This window comes from Lactuca serriola, chromosome 9 (assembly GCF_051521515.1).
Source record: "Lactuca serriola cultivar US96UC23 chromosome 9, Lser_US96UC23_V15, whole genome shotgun sequence".
In the NCBI taxonomy this organism is placed as follows: Eukaryota; Viridiplantae; Streptophyta; class Magnoliopsida; order Asterales; family Asteraceae; genus Lactuca; species Lactuca serriola.
The window spans coordinates 95,874,970-95,892,813 of NC_136416.1; the positions used below are offsets into that span (position 1 = coordinate 95,874,970).

The window sequence follows — 17,844 nt, forward strand, 5'->3', positions numbered from 1 at the left end:
TGTTTCTATTGTTAGCAATATGGATTTGATTCTTTCATTTGTGGTAGTGTTAAAATTTACCAAATAAGGAAAGATTCTCATCACCCAAGTTTCAGTTGGATAGAAACTTGGAATCATACAACTTGCATTGTGTGATGAATGAGAACCTTCATCTTTAGGAGATTAAGACTAATTCCTTGTTCACATGTATATGTGAGTCAAGTGAAGGACTAGGAGATTGGGTATACTTGGCTGTGCGCTGGTCAGGTCCACCACAAAGATCGATAAGACTATTATTCATGATTTACTAAAGTTTAGTAAATATGGTTATGCTTACAAGATTAAGTATAATTCTGAATCATTGATAAAGTTTCAATGTATGGCAGAACGAATGAGAATAATCAAATTAGGCAGATAGATAAAAGTTTCTCCAATTTGAAAAGATGGGAGAGTACTTTAGTATCGTGTTTTATGATCATCTTAATGATTATGAAAAATTATATCACAATTAATCCTCTAAGGATATCTTAGTGCATTTGTATGGCTAAGAAGATGAATCGTGAATTTTTGAAATGGTTAAAAGATGAATCATACTTCATTCCAAGAACAAGTCTTAGAGTCATACTCCAAGATTGTAACTTGAGTGACATAATCTTAAGAAATGTTTATAACACTTGTCAAATGTAGAGTAAAATGTTTTCTACTCTTGTACATTTGAAAATGGTAAGCTGTGATATCTTGGTAAGGACAAAGGCCAACTAAGACCAATTGTGTGAAGTGTTTATCTAGATAAGAATCCACACTACCTCTTCAATATTTGTTTGTCAAGGAATGGTTCATGAAAAGAGAATCTTATATGTCAAGAGGTCAGTGGGAGTCTTAAAGATCTTTTCAAGTTTCAAGAACTAATCAAGAATAAACCTATTGTTAATCACTAGCACACGACTTGAGGTTGTAACCTATCATGATGACATATTATTATTTTTGTGCTCATTCCAGTTGAATTTGACTATGCATGTGAGTTCTATGAGTTCTCAATTGGTTGCATAACAACTTGGAAGCAATGGTAGGCCGTTGTGCTGCCAGGTGGCAAGAAATTAAGATTAAAAAAGTTCAGTCCATATGGGTTTGGATTTGTCACTAACCTTGTCTCTTGATTATGGTTATGAAAAATTCACATGGATAGGAACACGTACACCATTAAATCTAAGTGTCGTAAGGTTTCTCTCCAATTCATGAAAATGATCGTGGGGAAACGCTTTCATTAAGTAGATTTTAAGGAGATAGCAATTGTGTTATTTGCATTCTCAAATTTGATTATGATTACAACATCCCTCTTCATAGTTCAAATTGTGAGAAATGACAAAGGTATAAACATTTGATACTTATTGCTGTAAGTTCTAAAATTGTTTAGACACACATGTGAGCTATCTAAGGAAAGGTGTATGAGTTTGAGAAGCCAAGATAAAATATTATCGAAGCATCTTGTATCTAAAATCTGAACTTTGGTAAGAAAGTCAATAAGTATTGATTTCTAGAAGTCCAACTAGTTTTTGAATACATGTCAAAGCTAGTAGGAGCATAAGTGTTATGCTAGTAAGATAATAATTATTATGCTAGTGGGAACATAGTTATTATGGAAATTGTTGCAAGTAAGCAATGTTAATAATATAAAACGAAAGTTACAATTTGCAAAGATGCAGGGTTTGAAAAGTTGTTTTGCTATCATTAAGGGAGAGGAATTCATACTTCATTTCAAATCTAAAAGCTTAGATTGAGATTTTAATCAAATTTAGTCATATATATATATATATATATATATATATATATATATATATATATATATATGAATGTTATGTTGGAATGGTTCAACATAAGGAAATTCTATATATGGAAATGATAATCGTGTTCTCAAATTCGATTATTATTACGACATCCCTCTTCATAATTCGAATTGTGAGAACATGGAAAATAGAAATATTATAGCAAAAGATTGATCAAGTATCTTGTCTTTATGTTAGACATTATGAATCGTGTCTCATATGCTTCGGGTATAGGATCGATTGCATATGCTATAATATTCTTGTGTTCTAATTTTCCAAATGCCTAGGGAATTAAGAGAGATAAAGGAATAGAATCAGATATGACTAAAGTGGTTAAGAAACTGTTAAGGACAATCTAAGGTTCGCCAAGGATTGGACGTTTAAGGACAATTGGAAGTATAGTATTGGATGGACCATATTTACATTATTATGAACAGACATGAGTCTATTAATAATGAGTTTTCATATGACAAATATGGACTATTTCCATATTGGGAGTTGAAGAATAGATGAGAAAGTTAGAAACTTTTATGCAAGAAGTATGTTCAAAGGAATGTACTTTGAATTTGAGACTTCATTTCCATGGAATTGACTTGTAACAATCTCCAAAGGAATATTTTGTAATATCGTTGGTCAAGTTCTGTGATTTTTGGTACCTAGACATTACAAAAGAATCATTGCATGATAGTTTAGAATCTAACACTTTCTAGCAGAGACAAGAATTTGGAATTCTTACACTTGCAATAAGGATTTGAATTATGAAATGAGCATCATTGAAATGTTGTCAATTGATCTATTTCACAAAGTAAGGACCATAGAAAAACATAGCGTGCATGCTTGGAGCATGGGACAACTATTGTTTTAATTCAAGTATTAAGTTGATTATTCGAAACATTATACAATGAATAATGAGTAATCAATATGGGACTCAAAAGTTTTGGGGCCATATAGGATTAGTATTATTCTTGTGTTTCACTTTGCATGTTTTGACTTCCCGAATAACTAGATTATTCAAACCATCCACACTCGATCATACTTTGGAAGTAGGTATTGAGGTAAGACTGTCATGAATGGGTCTGTAGAGGTGTTTTAGTCATAACACAAGTTTGCTACAGTGTTCATGAGTACTCCTGGAATAAGATTCGAGTATTGGATTCAACCCACGCTCATTTGAACCACTTCATGGATTTTATCACGAGTGATCATGAGACGATAATATCTTATATTCTTGAAATGTAGACATTTGAGTTGTAGTTGCAAGTCGGTTGCACATCGACATATGTAAACACACCAATAACTTGGTGTTATGAAACATATCATTGTGTGTAATTTGATGAGTAAGTACAAGCAAGCATTTGGGTCGAAGTTTATCCATTCCTTTTACCCCATATAGATAAAAGCGATATCTGTGGGCCCCTCGATGATTTAGTGATGACCACACGAAGTGCTTGGCCAAGCCTGGACTGCTTTGATTTGTTCAATTAGTCGGTTGTCATAAATCGGAAACCGGGAAACAATAAATGGACATAGAGAATGATTAAAATCCATGCCCCAGTCCATATGATATCTAGAATGGAGGAATATATGATCCCTTATCTAATGGACGTGTCATTGACTAGGTCATAGTTCGACATCGGCTTTTAAGAGCTACGATTGCTAGTCGGGTTGTGGAATCGTAATTGCAATAATAGTTATTAGACTTATCCAAGTGGGAGACTATTGGATTAGGTGTCTAAGCCCATAACTATAATTAGTATGTGCTTGACCCGAGAGTAGCATGGTCCATTTGGGTTGCATATCACCAAGATAGTTTGATAGGATGGACTTTTGAGAAGAGGTTATTTATGATTTGTTAATATATTATAAGTTCTAAATATTAATATGAAATCATATGATTTAATTAGTATTGATCAAGAATTAATTTGGAATTAATTTTGTGATCAAAAGAGACTAATTAAATATATGGGGATTGATTTGGTAAATCATTCATGCTTATGGTGTGGTCCAATGATCCATGATTCCTTAGGATGGGATAAGCCCATGTGACAACCCATGGAGGTTTAAACCCATGGAGCCTAAGGAATATAGAAGGTCATGCACATTAGGGTTTACATGGTGTAACCCTAATCTTGCCACACTATATAAGAAGCCCCTTAGCATCCAAAATGGCACACTAGTGTTCTTTGGAGATCATTGAGCCGATTTTGGTGCAAGAAATACTCTCTCTAAAGTCTCCTTTGTTCTAGGTGTGTTTTGATTCCATTTGAGGTGCAACAGTTAGGGCACTAAGTTCTTAAAGGCCAAACTCAAGAAGTTCTACATGCTACAACAAAGAGGTAATTCTATAACTCTCTTTTATGTTGATTATGTCATTTCCATGCTAGTTGTAGGCTTAATGCTTTGGAAACAATATTGAATGTATAATTAGAGAAAACATAGATCTAAATCATTTAGGGTTGTATGTGCACCATAATATGTTGTAGTATACTAAAACCCATCAAGAGCAATAGTAAGAAGATGGTTCTGGCAGTCGCATGGGTTGTTTTATCATTGGATGTGCCAAGGGAATTTCATAATCGCGAAGGTTGAAGATGGTCAGAATGTAGAAGTCCTTATGGGAATGGGAAGTTGGAGTAAAGATTCGCCAGTTCCGGTCAAGGGTTATAGTCTTTGTTACTAGCATGAAGGACTTAAGGTTTTGGTGCAGTATCATGGGAAGTGATCGAGATTATTGGGCTTGTTGAGATTTTGGGGGGTATTCATCTGGATTTTAAGAGTTGTGAAATCATCGAGATTGGTTAGTAATCGAACACTGGCATTTGTAAGTTCAGGTCGTCGACAGTTTAAGTCGTAAGTTTGTGGTATGGATTAGAAATCCATCAAATCTTGAGGATTGGAAGAGCACAGTCGAATCTAAGTGGGGGAGAATCTTTCGGTCTAATGGATTGCACAAGAAAGGATATTCGTGTTTCGTTGCACATCAGTAGTGGCGCACAATGGGTATGTGGATGGACTCAGGTCGAGGGTGGTGTTATAGCCTCTCTGCCTATTCTTATCTGATTAAGGATTTGGGGTTCGAAGCATGAACCGAACATATGATTAGGGTATAGTTAGATGTGGGTTCGTCTCAAGATGATTGTGATTGATCTGGTAGAGGTATGGTAAGACCATGGTCAGTGACCATGGCGGGATTGACATGTCGTAAGACTGCAGGGTGGCCGTAGCATTCACTGGATTGACAGATAGTACGAAAGTGTTGTAAAACTGTGGGATGGCCGTAGCATTCACCAGGATATCAAGCAGTTGTGGGAATTGTTTTAAGTATGTGATGGGATCGTAGCATTCGCCAGATTGAGGTAGACCATCGTTGGGGTGGTCGTTGGTATGAAAGGGGATCAGCTCGTGCCTAGGGTAACGCAGACAATATTGTCGGAGAGTATCTCCCTGTTATGAGAAGAGGAGCATTAGGGTACGGGGCAAGGTTGGACCTGTGTAGCTCTCGATGGGGTGGGACCCATGTGCATGGCCCGTTCATAGGTACAGACTGGATAGGACCCATAGGCGAGGCCCGTGTGTCTATGGGAATGCAGGTGAGACCTGTTAGTGATCGATTGGGTCAGGGAATTGGATTATGGTTTTAGTAGGATAATTATTTGTGTAGCACCTGTTCTTGGTATGTATTATGTTATTAAATCTTCATGTATTTTTCATTTTTGACCTTGGACTCGGCGAGTCGAAGGACGGACTCGCCGAGTAGAAGCGGGATGAGGCGCAGAGTTTAAGCTGCGGACTCGGCGAGTCGAGTCCCAGACTCGGCGAGTAGCCGCTGTTTGGAAAAAAACCCTAATCCAGGGGTTTGCATCCTATTTAAACGACCTTATGCAGCCTCCTCTTCCCTTTATGCTCCCAAACACTCCTTATAGCAAACCCTAGCCGTTTTTGTGAAGATCTAAGGCTTTTTGAGTGATTCTTGTGAGTTTTGATCTCAAGGAAGAAGGTAGAGCATAGAAGGATCAAGAGGGGACTGAAGGATTCGAGTTTGGTTCATCATTTGCAGTCTTTGGAAGGTATAAAGTCTGAACCTTGCTCATTCTTTTGTTAGATCCCTCTTTGGGGTGACTTAGGGCTTTTATAAGCTATTTTTGGTGGCCAACCATGTTTGCAAACATGGTTGGGGGTTTGGACTTTTGTATCATGCCATTTTATGAGCCACAAGTCAGATCCATGTTGCTTTTTTTTTTGCACCAAGGAAGGCCCCATGCAACAAAAGAACCATTTTAGAGTCTTTTAAGCTCTACTGTACCATGCATGCACGTAAAGTTTGTAACTTTACATGCTAGATCGAGTTTAGGGGCCTAGATCTATAATTTGGTTAAGTGTTGTACATCAGAAATCAAAGTTCTTAGTAAGGAATGTGATAGACTCGGCGAGTCCAAGGGTTTTGGTCCCATATCAGTGAGGGTCATAAGGACCAGTTGAGTGTGAAAGGGTTTTGGGAGTCTCGGGGAGTGACCCAACGTTCTGGACTAAGCAAAGTGTTCTGGGAATTCTGTTGGATAAGGTGTCTAAGTCCATAACTATTTCTGGGGTGTACTTGACCCGACCCGGCATGGTCCATTTGGGTTGCATGGCACCATGCAATTGGATAGACTAAATGAGAGAAATATCACTTGGAGATTATTAATATATTATAAGTTCTAATATATTAATAATATTATTTGATTCGTTTGATCAAAGAATTAATTTGGAATTAATTAAGTGATCAAAGGATAACTAATTAAATATATGGGTTGATTATGTAAATCATTCATATCTTGTATAGTGGGCTAAAAGGCTCCATGGATTATCAAGTTGGGCTTTACCCATAGGATGCTCCATGGATGCTCCATGGGAGTTACAAACCCATGGGTCATGAAAATGAAGAGTCATGACACAACACTATATAAGGGTCCCATTCTCCACAAATTGGCTACACACACAAGACATATAAGAAACTTGAGGGCTAGGCCAATTTGAAGAAGTGTGAATTCTCTCACAAGTCTTTTCAAGAGCATTTGGTGTTGTGTGAAGCATTTGAGGCATCACACTTGGGGTGCTAGGCTCACAAGGTTTCAAGGAACACAAGCAACTACAAGGTAAGTTATTCTATCTTTCATTCAAGGAAAAATTGTTCCCCATGTATGCTAGATAGGAATATAACCTTGGAATTCAACTTTGCATGATAATTAGACAAACATAGATCCAAGGTTATTAGGGTTGCATGTACACTTAGGAAGTGTTAGAATGCTCAAAACCCATCAGTGGTATCAGAGCCTAGGTGATATGTGCATAATTAGTTAATTATTTAACATATATTCTTAGTTATTTTTGGTTAATTATGAGAATAATTTGGACAAAAGGTACTTAAAATGCTTTGAATTGTATTTTCAGCCAAAAGATATGCTTGGATGTAAAAAGGAGAAAAGGAAAGCAAGAGAAGATTAAAGGGTGCCAAGAATGACCTACTCGGCGAGTACCTCGACCCTACTCGGCGAGTACACGATGAGATACTAGAAGATATGTACGACTGCTAACCTGAAGACGGATAAGTATTGACCTACTCGGCGAGTTGATTCTGCTACTCGCCGAGTAGCCTCTGTTTTGAGATATCTTTATAAGACGAATCCTGATCACTTGGGAGATAACTTCTGGCGAATTTTGGGAGAATTACCTGCGACAAAAAGATTCAGAAGGCATTGAAGAACCCTAAGCTTCAAGAGTTGGAAGAATTCAAGCAATTAGGTTAATTCTACCACTTAGACTTAGGAATTAAACATGTTTGCTTTCTTAAACTTTGTTTCTTTGTTTGTTTCTACTGCAACTATGAGTTAAACTCGTTTTTGTTTCTGTTTGGGGAATACCAAAGAACTCCTATGGTTTAATTCTTGAATTTTGTTTAATTGTTTATTGGTGATTTGTTAAATTAAGTTTGTTAAAGAACCTTATGTGTTAATCACTACTATTTTCTGTTAATTGGAAGGCAATTAGGTTGCATGAACATCACTTAATTGTTAACCTCATATGTCTATGTGAATGCTAAAACGTATGCTTGGAAGTAATGATTATGAAACTAAGATTAATAAGAAAATAGGAAGATTAATGTGTGAGCTTGTTGAGAAACCACCAACAAGAGGTTAATTGAATTAATAACTTAATTGACCATTACAAATCTTATTTAACCCAAATAATTAATCTAGGGAATTAATTAGTTTAAACACTTGATCAACGCTTAAATTAGTTAATTGTCTAAGGGTTAGGAGTAATGAACATGAACCTAACTATTATCATTGGTAACCAATAGCAATTAATCTATCTTAACTTAAATAACCATAGGAGAGAATTGGTTGAACCTAAATAGAAACATCTTTATCAAATTTGGTGAATAGTTGTTGCTTTAGTTAATTAGTTAAATTTAATTTGTTAAGTTTCTAGTCTTGCAAAACTAGAGAAAAACCATTTACTTTTATTATTTATTTTAGTTAAAATTAGCTATTAGTTTAATTTCCGTTCCCTGAGTTCGATACCTTACTTATCAACCTATACCACTTAAAGACAGGTTCACTGCCTTTGTGTGCTCAAATTATTAATAAAAAGTAGGGATAAAACTAGTTGAATTTACACACATCAAGTTTTTGGCGCCGTTGCCGGGGAACGGTTCTAAATAATTAAGCTAATTTCTAATTTTTTTCGATCCTTTGTGTGAGTTTACTTGCATAAAGTTCATTTATTGCAGTTTAGTAAATAGCAATTAGGTTTTAGTATCTGTTTTAGTTAGATTTAAAACTTAGAAATTTTTTTAAAAAATCACTGCTACTCGCCGAGTGCACTCGCGACTACTCGGCGAGTAACAGCTCATTTAGAATTTTTTCTTTTAGTTGTTTGCAAATTTTTTTTGTTCTTTTTACGCTTTTATTTGATTAATTTCAGGACTTTCATGACCAGAGGAGCAAACACACCACTGGTACCCCCGTTTGAAGACCCCGAATCCAAATTGAAAAGAAACAAAGGGAAGGACGTGGAGAGTTCAAGCACACCAAAGAAATCACCATTGTCTAACTTGAAGACTGTTTTCGGAAAAAAGAAGAGCAGCAAATCCGGAGCTTCAAGCGCTTCCTTAATAATTGAAGAGCCAATTCAAGAAGAAATTAGATACGAAACCGAGGAAGAAGACGAGGCAACTTACGAGCAAGACACCGAAGAGGAGGAAGAATTAGCATTCACTATGGCTAACATTGATGAAATTCCCATGGGAGAATGGAAGAAGAGGATGCGTGACGACCATGGCCCGGGACTTGTGCAACCCGCAATTCCCGCAACTGCCACCTTTGAGCTAAAAGGTCATATCCTAGCTTCACTCAAGGAGATACCTTTCCACGGGAAAGATCATTAAGACGCCTACAAACATTTGGATGAAGTAAATGATGTTGCTGATTACTTCAACATTCCAAATGTTACCCGCGAAACTCAGCTGCTTAGGATGCTTCCAGTAACCTTCAAGGGTGCTGCTAAAGACTGGCTCAAATCACTTCCTCCTGGGTCAGTCACTACTTGGGCCAGAATGAAGGAAGAATTTATAGATCACTTTTGCCCACCATCAAAAATAGCCAAGCTCAAGAAGGCCATTGCAAATTTTGAACAACAAGCTGGGGAGTCGTTGTATGAAGCATGGGAGAGGTACAAAAGTCTACTACGAAATTGCCCACACCATGATCTAAATAGCCAACAAGAAGTGTCCATCTTTTATGATGGAGTCAATGTTACAACCCGGCAGCTGCTAGACTCACAGGGCCCACTTACGAAGAAGCCACCCCCGGTAATCAAAGAATTAATTGAAGAATTCTCTAAACACTCTAGAGAATACCACAACCCAAGGAATGATGTCACGAGGGGAGCCGCATATGCTGCTACTGAAGATTTATCCGCAGTCATGGCCATGTTAAAAACCATGGATAGAAGAATGGATAAAATGGATCAAACGATCCATGCCATACGGGTGGGTTGCGAGAATTGCAATGGACCTCACCTCACTAGAGATTGTGATTTGGATGAGCACGGCAACAAAAAGGCACAAGCATGCTATTCGAGCGGTGACCGATATGATGAAGACTGGCGAAGACAGAAGAAGGAGTGGTTGCCTTATGAAGAGTACAAGAAGGCCAAGGAGGAGAAGTATAGGCAAAAAGGGAGAGGATTCTACCAAAAAGAGGAGCCGGTGCAAGAGAAGAAGCCAAGCTTGGAAGAGATGCTAACTAAATTTGTGGCTGCTTCCGAGAAAAGATACAGTGACCACGATGCTGCTATCCAAGAAACAAGAACAATGCTCAGGAATCAGCAAGCATCCATCCATAATATAGAAACTCAGCTTGGGCAACTCGCTTAACAAATAAACCAAAGGTCACCGGGTGAACTTCCTAGCAAAACCGAGAACAACCCACGAGGCGCGCAAGTGAACATTATTACCACAAGAAGTGGGAAGGTTATTACTCCCCTGGCCCCCATTCGTACTGAAGAGAATAAGGACTCACAGAAGGAAGAAACGGAAGCACAAGCTGAGAACCAACATTCACAATCTGAGAGATCTACTCGCCGAGTAGGACCGATGTACTCGGCGAGTACATCTGAAAAACCGCATGATCAGCCACCCGTCAAACCTTACCAGCCTCCAATGCCGTACCCAGCCCGAGCCAAGAAGGAGAAGTAGGAAGAGGAGTATCAGAAATTCCTTGATCATATTAAAACTCTTCAAATAAACATTCCTTTCATCGAAGCCGTCATGCAAATGCCCAAGTACGCAAAGTTCCTTAAGGAACTCCTCACTAATAGAAGAAAGATGGAAGAGGTGCAGAAAGTAGTATTGAATGAGAATTGCTCCGCAGCCATGCTAAACAAACTACCAAAGAAGAAGGGTGATCCGGGGAGCTTAACTTTACCTTGCCAATTTGGCAACTTGGCAGCAATTCATGCTTTAGCTGATTCGGGAGCGAGTGTAAACCTTATGCCATACTCGTTCTTCAAAAAGCTGGACCTCCCAGAGCCAAAGCCAATTCGGATGGCAATTCATTTAGCAAACAAGACGGTTACTTTCCCAAGAGGCATATGTGAAGATCTATTAGTGAAAGTAGACAAGTTTGTCTTCCCGGCTGACTTCATCATTCTTGACATGGAGGCGGATCCGCAAGTACCAATCATCCTTGGAAGACCCTTCCTCAACACCGCTAGCGCCATCGTAGACATGAGAGACTCAAAGCTCACATTGCGAGTTGGGGATGACTCAGTAACATTCGGGGTAGACCAAGCCATGAAGTACTCAAGGAGTAGTGACGACACGGCGTTCTCAATCGACATGCTTGACGAGTTATTGGAAGGAGACATACCTGAAGATTCCAGCAAGGTTGCAGCTTTTGAAGAAGTATTTGATCCAGAGAAAGATTTACTAGAGATTGAAAGACTGTTGGAGGAAGCATAGTATGAAGAACTCAAAAACCAAGCTGAAAGCCCTACTCGCCGAGTAGACCCGATCTACTCGCCGAGTACACCTGAAGAAAAGTCAGCAGTCGCAAATGCCGCCATGAACTCGCCGAGTACCATACCTGCACTCGGCGAGTACACCACTATGAACACTAAATTGGAGCTCAAAACACTGCCTAACCATCTGGAATACGCCTTTCTGGAAGAAGGAAATCAGAAGCCAGTAATTATAGCCTCAGATCTCTCCAAGACAGAAAAGGAAGAGCTTGTACGGGTACTGAAGAAAAGAAAGAAAGCCATCGCGTGGAGCATCTCCGACATAAAGGGAATAAGTCCATCCTACTGCTCTCACAAAATAAACTTAGAAGAAGGAGCCAGACCGGTGGTGCAACATCAAAGAAGATTAAACCCGAACATGCAAGAAGTCGTCAAGAAGGAGGTGGTAAAGCTTTTGGATGCAGGAATCATCTACTCCATCTCCGATAGCCCATGGGTGAGTCCGGTCCAGGTCGTACCCAAGAAAGGAGGAATGACGGTCATTACCAACGAGAAGAATGAGTTAATTCCAACGCGAACGGTAACCGGTTGGCGAGTGTGTATCGATTATCGCAAGCTAAACGATGCCACTCGCAAAGACCATTTCCCCCTTCCTTTCATAGACCAAATGTTAGAGAGACTTTCGGGCCATAGCTATTATTGCTTCTTAGACGGGTTTTCCGGGTATTTCCAATGGACCAAGAAAAGACCACCTTTACGTGCCCCAGTGGGACCTTCGCCTATAGACGCATGCCATTTGGCTTATGCAATGCACCTGCGACATTTCAAAGGTGCATGACCGCCATATTCCATGATATGGTGGAGAAATTCATGGAGGTCTTTATGGATGATTTCTCTGTATTTGGATCTTCTTTTAATGACTGCCTTACAAATCTTGACTCGATGCTTGCTAGATGTGAGAAAACCGACTTGGTCCTAAATTGGGAAAAGTGTCATTTCATGGTCAAGGAGGGTATAGTATTGGGACATAAAGTCTCTAAAAAGGGGATTGAGGTGGATCGGGCAAAGATAGACACCATCGCTAAATTACCCCCGCCAACTAATGTGAAGGGCATTAGAAGCTTTTTGGGACACGCAGGCTTTTACCGGCGTTTTATTAAAGATTTTTCTAAAATTACGAAACCTCTAACACAATTATTGTTAAAAGATGCACCCTTTAATTTCACTAAAGAGTGTTTAGAGGCATTTGATTTTTTAAAAGAAAAATTAACTAATGCCCCAATCATTATAGCACCAAATTGGAACTTACCCTTCGAGATCATGTGTGATGCGAGTGACTATGCACTAGGAGCCGTCCTTGGACAAAGGGTTGACAAGCATTTTCAACCCATTTATTATGCAAGCAAGACCTTGAATCCTGCCCAAGAGAATTATACCACTACTGAAAAAGAACTGTTAGCCGTAGTTTATGCTTTCGATAAATTTCGCCCTTATTTGGTTTTATCTAAAACCACTGTTTTTACTGACCACTCGGCTATCAAGTATTTGTTTTCCAAACAGGATGCCAAGCCAAGACTAATACGATGGGTGCTGCTTCTTCAAGAATTCGATATAGAGATACGAGATAAGAAGGGAATGGAGAACGTAGCTGCCGATCATTTATCTAGGCTCGAGAACCCGGCATTGCAAGAAGATAAAGATGGAGATGACTTCCCGGATGAATACATTATGGTGTCCGTGGGAGAGGAACCATGGTTCGCGGATATAGCTAACTACTTAGCTACAAATTACGTCCCGAAGGAGTATAGTAGTCAGCAAAAGAAGAAATTCTTTTCGGAGATCAAATATTACTTTTGGGACGATCCATACCTCTTCCGAAGTTGCGCGGACGGGATTATAAGAAGATGTGTGTTCGGAAAGGAGAGTCGAAAAATACTAGAGCAATGCCATAGCGGACCCACGGGAGGACATCATGGCGCACACTATACCGCGAAGAAGATCTTTGACATTGGGTTTTATTGGCCAACAATCTTCAAAGATGCAGCCCAATATGTCAAAGAATGTGATGCTTGCCAAAGGGTGGGAAACATTTCCTCCCGTAATGAAATGCCACAACATAGCATTCAAGTGTGCGAGGTGTTCGACGTGTGGGGCATAGACTTCATGGGGCCATTCCCCACATCCAAAGGAAACAAGTACATTCTCGTGGCGGTGGATTATGTGTCAAAATGGGCGGAGGCGCAGGCTTTACCTACAAACGACGGACGGGTAGTGGTACGCTTCTTGAAAAGACTATTCTCCCGGTTTGGTGTTCCAAAGGCCTTAATTAGTGACCGTGGTACACACTTTGCCAATGATCAATTGGACAAGGTGCTCAAGAAATATGGGGTGACCCATAAGTTCTCCACATCATACCACCCGCAAACGAGTGGGCAAACGGAAGTTACCAATCGAGCTTTGAAGCGTATCTTGGAGAAGTCGGTGGGAAGTAATCGCAAGGAATGGTCGGATAAATTGGATGACGCGCTATGGGCGTTCCGTACCGCTTTCAAAACACCTATTGGTACTACACCATATAGGTTAGTTTATGGAAAGCAATGCCATTTACCGGTTGAAATCGAGCACAAGGCATATTGGGCGCTAAAAAGATGTAACTTTGACATGGAAGAAATGAAGACAAACCGCTTAATGCAAATGAATGCCCTTGAAGAACTACGAAATGAAGCCTATTCTAGCTCATGGCTTTATAAAGAAAAGACCAAGAGATGGCATGACCTAAGAATCAAAAGCAAGGACATCCATGAAGGCCAAAAAGTACTACTCTTCAATTCCCGCCTAAAACTCTTCTTGGGAAAACTTAAATCCAGGTGGGATGGTCCATTTGTGGTCAAGACGGTGTTTCCTCATGGGGCTATTGAATTGATCTCGAGAGATGGCACGCCATTTAAAGTCAATGGCCATCGAGTGAAGAAATATGAAGAAGGAGTCCCCCGCAATGAAGGAATGGAGGAGCTCCTGCTGTGCGGAATCGCAAAAACATAAAAGGGGCGGAGTCCAGCTAATGACTCCATCAAAAGAAGCGCTTCTCGGGAGGCAACCCGAGCTTCAAGTTTGCATTTTTTTCCCGCTCTTTATTTTTCGTATTGTTTTTTTTTCATTTCTAGTCATTCATTCTACTTCTCTAATTGCTTGAGGACAAGCTCTACTGAAAGTGTGGGGTGGAAAGGCTAAAATAAAGGAAATCACATAGTAAAATTGGCAAAAACGTAAATTTTTTCAATCTGAGACATATACTCGGCGAGTATATCGGTTATACTCGGCGAGTAGATGCTCGTATACAGCTAAAACTTCACAACACGCGTCCGTACTCGGCGAGTATATCTATTATACTCGGCGAGTATACGGTTTAAACCCAGTAAAATAAAATCTGTAAAAAAAACTGCTTTTGTTCAACACTTCACCCCCATACTCGCCGAGCAGTTTCTCTCAGCCACCTCCCAAGAAGTTCCTCAAGATCTAGTCAATTTTCGTCCAATTTCTCTTAATTCAACCACCAAGGTAACATTTTTACTCTTTAATTTCATGAAAGGTCCAGTCTTTGTCACCTATTTCCCCACATTTGGTATATTTTCGGATTTGGGGAGTTTTTCACAATTTCTAGGGCTTTGGTTTACTCATGAATTAGGGGATATTTGGTGTAATTTCTTCAACATATTGTGAACTTGGGACTTGGTGAAATGGTTTGAATTTTAGTGTTACTGTTAGTTTTCTTTTCAGGTATTGAAGCTAGGATGCATGCTATTTAGGAATGGTCAAGCGAGGAATGAGAGCTTTTAGGGATGCTTATGGAGTTTTGTTCCTAGGGTTGAGTCCGTACTAATCAAGAATTTATTAGAGTGCTGCTGTTTAGAGAGTTCTTGGAGAGTGCATTTATATTTGCACGACAACACTAGAGTAAAGAAAGCCAGCAATTAGACAATTTCTGGAATTATATGCTCTACTCGCCGAGTGCACTAATACTACTCGGCGAGTACATCTGCTTCTGTGCGATCTGCTTGTCCGATACATCCTACTCGCCGAGTTTACTCGCATACTCGCCGAGTAGCCTGCTGCAGGAGGAATTTTTCTTTGTTCTGGTTATTGTTCATGTGCCATTCATACATTCTTTGTGCACTATTACTGCGACTTGTGCAACAACCAATTTTCCTTGGAGTTTTCGAGCTATCAACCACACGAGACATATGACACCCATGCCATGGATGAGCTGTTTCCATGGTTCAAGTCACTAGAAGATGGAGTTGAAGACGAGAGTGTCAACCTAGCGACTGCTACCCCAGGGGAGTTTGTTCCAACTTTCTCTCTAATTGCATTTTTTTTTGTTATAATATGCAATGAGGGCATTGCATAAAATAAGTGTGGGGTAGGGGGTTAGTCACATCTTAGAACACTTAGAATCTTAATTTAGGCTAATGTTTAACTTGTTGAATATTTAAAATGCTTAGGTCTTAAATTAGAAAATTTTGGTAAAAATTAGGATTCCATATTAAAGTTGTGTTAATAATTGCATGAGAACCCAAATGTTTAGTTGAGCCTATACACGTTCTAGTGCATTTGTGGCTTCCTTATTCCAGTGAAATCATGAGACAAAAACACGACCCTGCTCAGCCTGAGGGATGCAATATGGTTAGCAGCCTAAACCTGAAATGTATCCAGGAAGATTTTTATCATTAGCCAATAAAGGTTGAGATTGAGCGCCCCTGCTTAAGCATGTAGGGATTTGAGTGAAAAAAAGTGAGGAATACATGTAAAAAAAAAAAAAAAGAGAGAATTACAAGAAAAAGTTTGAAGAATTTTTGGAGCATCAAAGTCAAATGTCAAATATGAAGATCGGAAATTCGAAGAAATTCAAAAAGTTGAAGATACCAAAAATCAAGCAACAAAGTTGGTGAATTTGGAGATATCAAAGATCAAATGTCAAAGAAGTGAAGAATTCCAAAGAGCTCCAATGTGGTATCATTAATTGTAATTATCTAGATTATGTATGCTTGGGTTGCTCAATTAAAAATACCTTGAGGGTAAAGAGGTTTTCTGAGGATGGATTCGGAGGGTTGCATAAAATGAGCATAGTTCGGGGTGAGTGGGTGAATGTTTATGAGGATTGTGAGTATTTGGAGTATGGGGGGTTTTTAGGAATTAGACACAAATGCATGCGTTGCAGTCTTGGCATAATGGCTGGGAAGGATTGGAATTATTAATGTGATTTTAATGTGTTTAAAATATAGTTTTGCTTGGGGGAAAGCAAAAGTCAAGTGTGGGGTATTTTGATATGTGCATAATTAGTTAATTATTTAACATATATTCTTAGTTATTTTTGGTTAATTATGAGAATAATTTGGACAAAAGGTACTTAAAATGCTTTGAATTGTATTTTCAGCCAAAAGATATGCTTGGATGTAAAAAGGAGAAAAGGAAAGCAAGAGAAGATTAAAGGGTGCCAAGAATGACCTACTCGGCGAGTACCTCGGCCCTACTCGGCGAGTACACGATGAGATACTAGAAGATATGTACGACTGCTAACCTGAAGACGGATAAGTATTGACCTACTCGGCGAGTTGATTCTGCTACTCGCCGAGTAGCCTCTGTTTTGAGATATCTTTATAAGACGAATCCTGATCACTTGGGAGATAACTTCTGGCGAATTTTGGGAGAATTACCTGCGACAAAAAGATTCAGAAGGCATTGAAGAACCCTAAGCTTCAAGAGTTGGAAGAATTCAAGCAATTAGGTTAATTCTACCACTTAGACTTAGGAATTAAACATGTTTGCTTTCTTAAACTTTGTTTCTTTGTTTGTTTCTACTGCAACTATGAGTTAAACTCGTTTTTGTTTCTGTTTGGGGAATACCAAAGAACTCCTATGGTTTAATTCTTGAATTTTGTTTAATTGTTTATTGGTGATTTGTTAAATTAAGTTTGTTAAAGAACCTTATGTGTTAATCACTACTATTTTCTGTTAATTGGAAGGCAATTAGGTTGCATGAACATCACTTAATTGTTAACCTCATATGTCTATGTGAATGCTAAAACGTATGCTTGGAAGTAATGATTATGAAACTAAGATTAATAAGAAAATAGGAAGATTAATGTGTGAGCTTGTTGAGAAACCACCAACAAGAGGTTAATTGAATTAATAACTTAATTGACCATTACAAATCTTATTTAACCCAAATAATTAATCTAGGGAATTAATTAGTTTAAACACTTGATCAACGCTTAAATTAGTTAATTGTCTAAGGGTTAGGAGTAATGAACATGAACCTAACTATTATCATTGGTAACCAATAGCAATTAATCTATCTTAACTTAAATAACCATAGGAGAGAATTGGTTGAACCTAAATAGAAACATCTTTATCAAATTTGGTGAATAGTTGTTGCTTTAGTTAATTAGTTAAATTTAATTTGTTAAGTTTCTAGTCTTGCAAAACTAGAGAAAAACCATTTACTTTTATTATTTATTTTAGTTAAAATTAGCTATTA

General features: G+C 38.7%; 1 protein-coding gene and 1 non-coding gene across 2 annotated transcripts; one reads left to right on the forward strand and one right to left on the reverse strand.

Moving 5' to 3' along the window:
* Positions 1-9,447: 9,447 nt before the first annotated feature.
* Positions 9,448-9,554, reverse strand: LOC145077491 (small nucleolar RNA R71). The gene has a single exon (XR_013693233.1). It is a non-coding gene; the product is annotated as a small nucleolar RNA R71 (small nucleolar RNA).
* A 1,117-nt stretch (positions 9,555-10,671) lies between these two features.
* On the forward strand, positions 10,672-11,307 carry LOC145075959 (uncharacterized). The gene has a single exon (XM_079022011.1). The coding sequence runs from the start codon at positions 10,672-10,674 to the stop codon at positions 11,305-11,307; it is 636 nt and encodes a 211-aa protein (XP_078878137.1).
* The last annotated feature ends 6,537 nt before the right edge of the window (positions 11,308-17,844 follow it).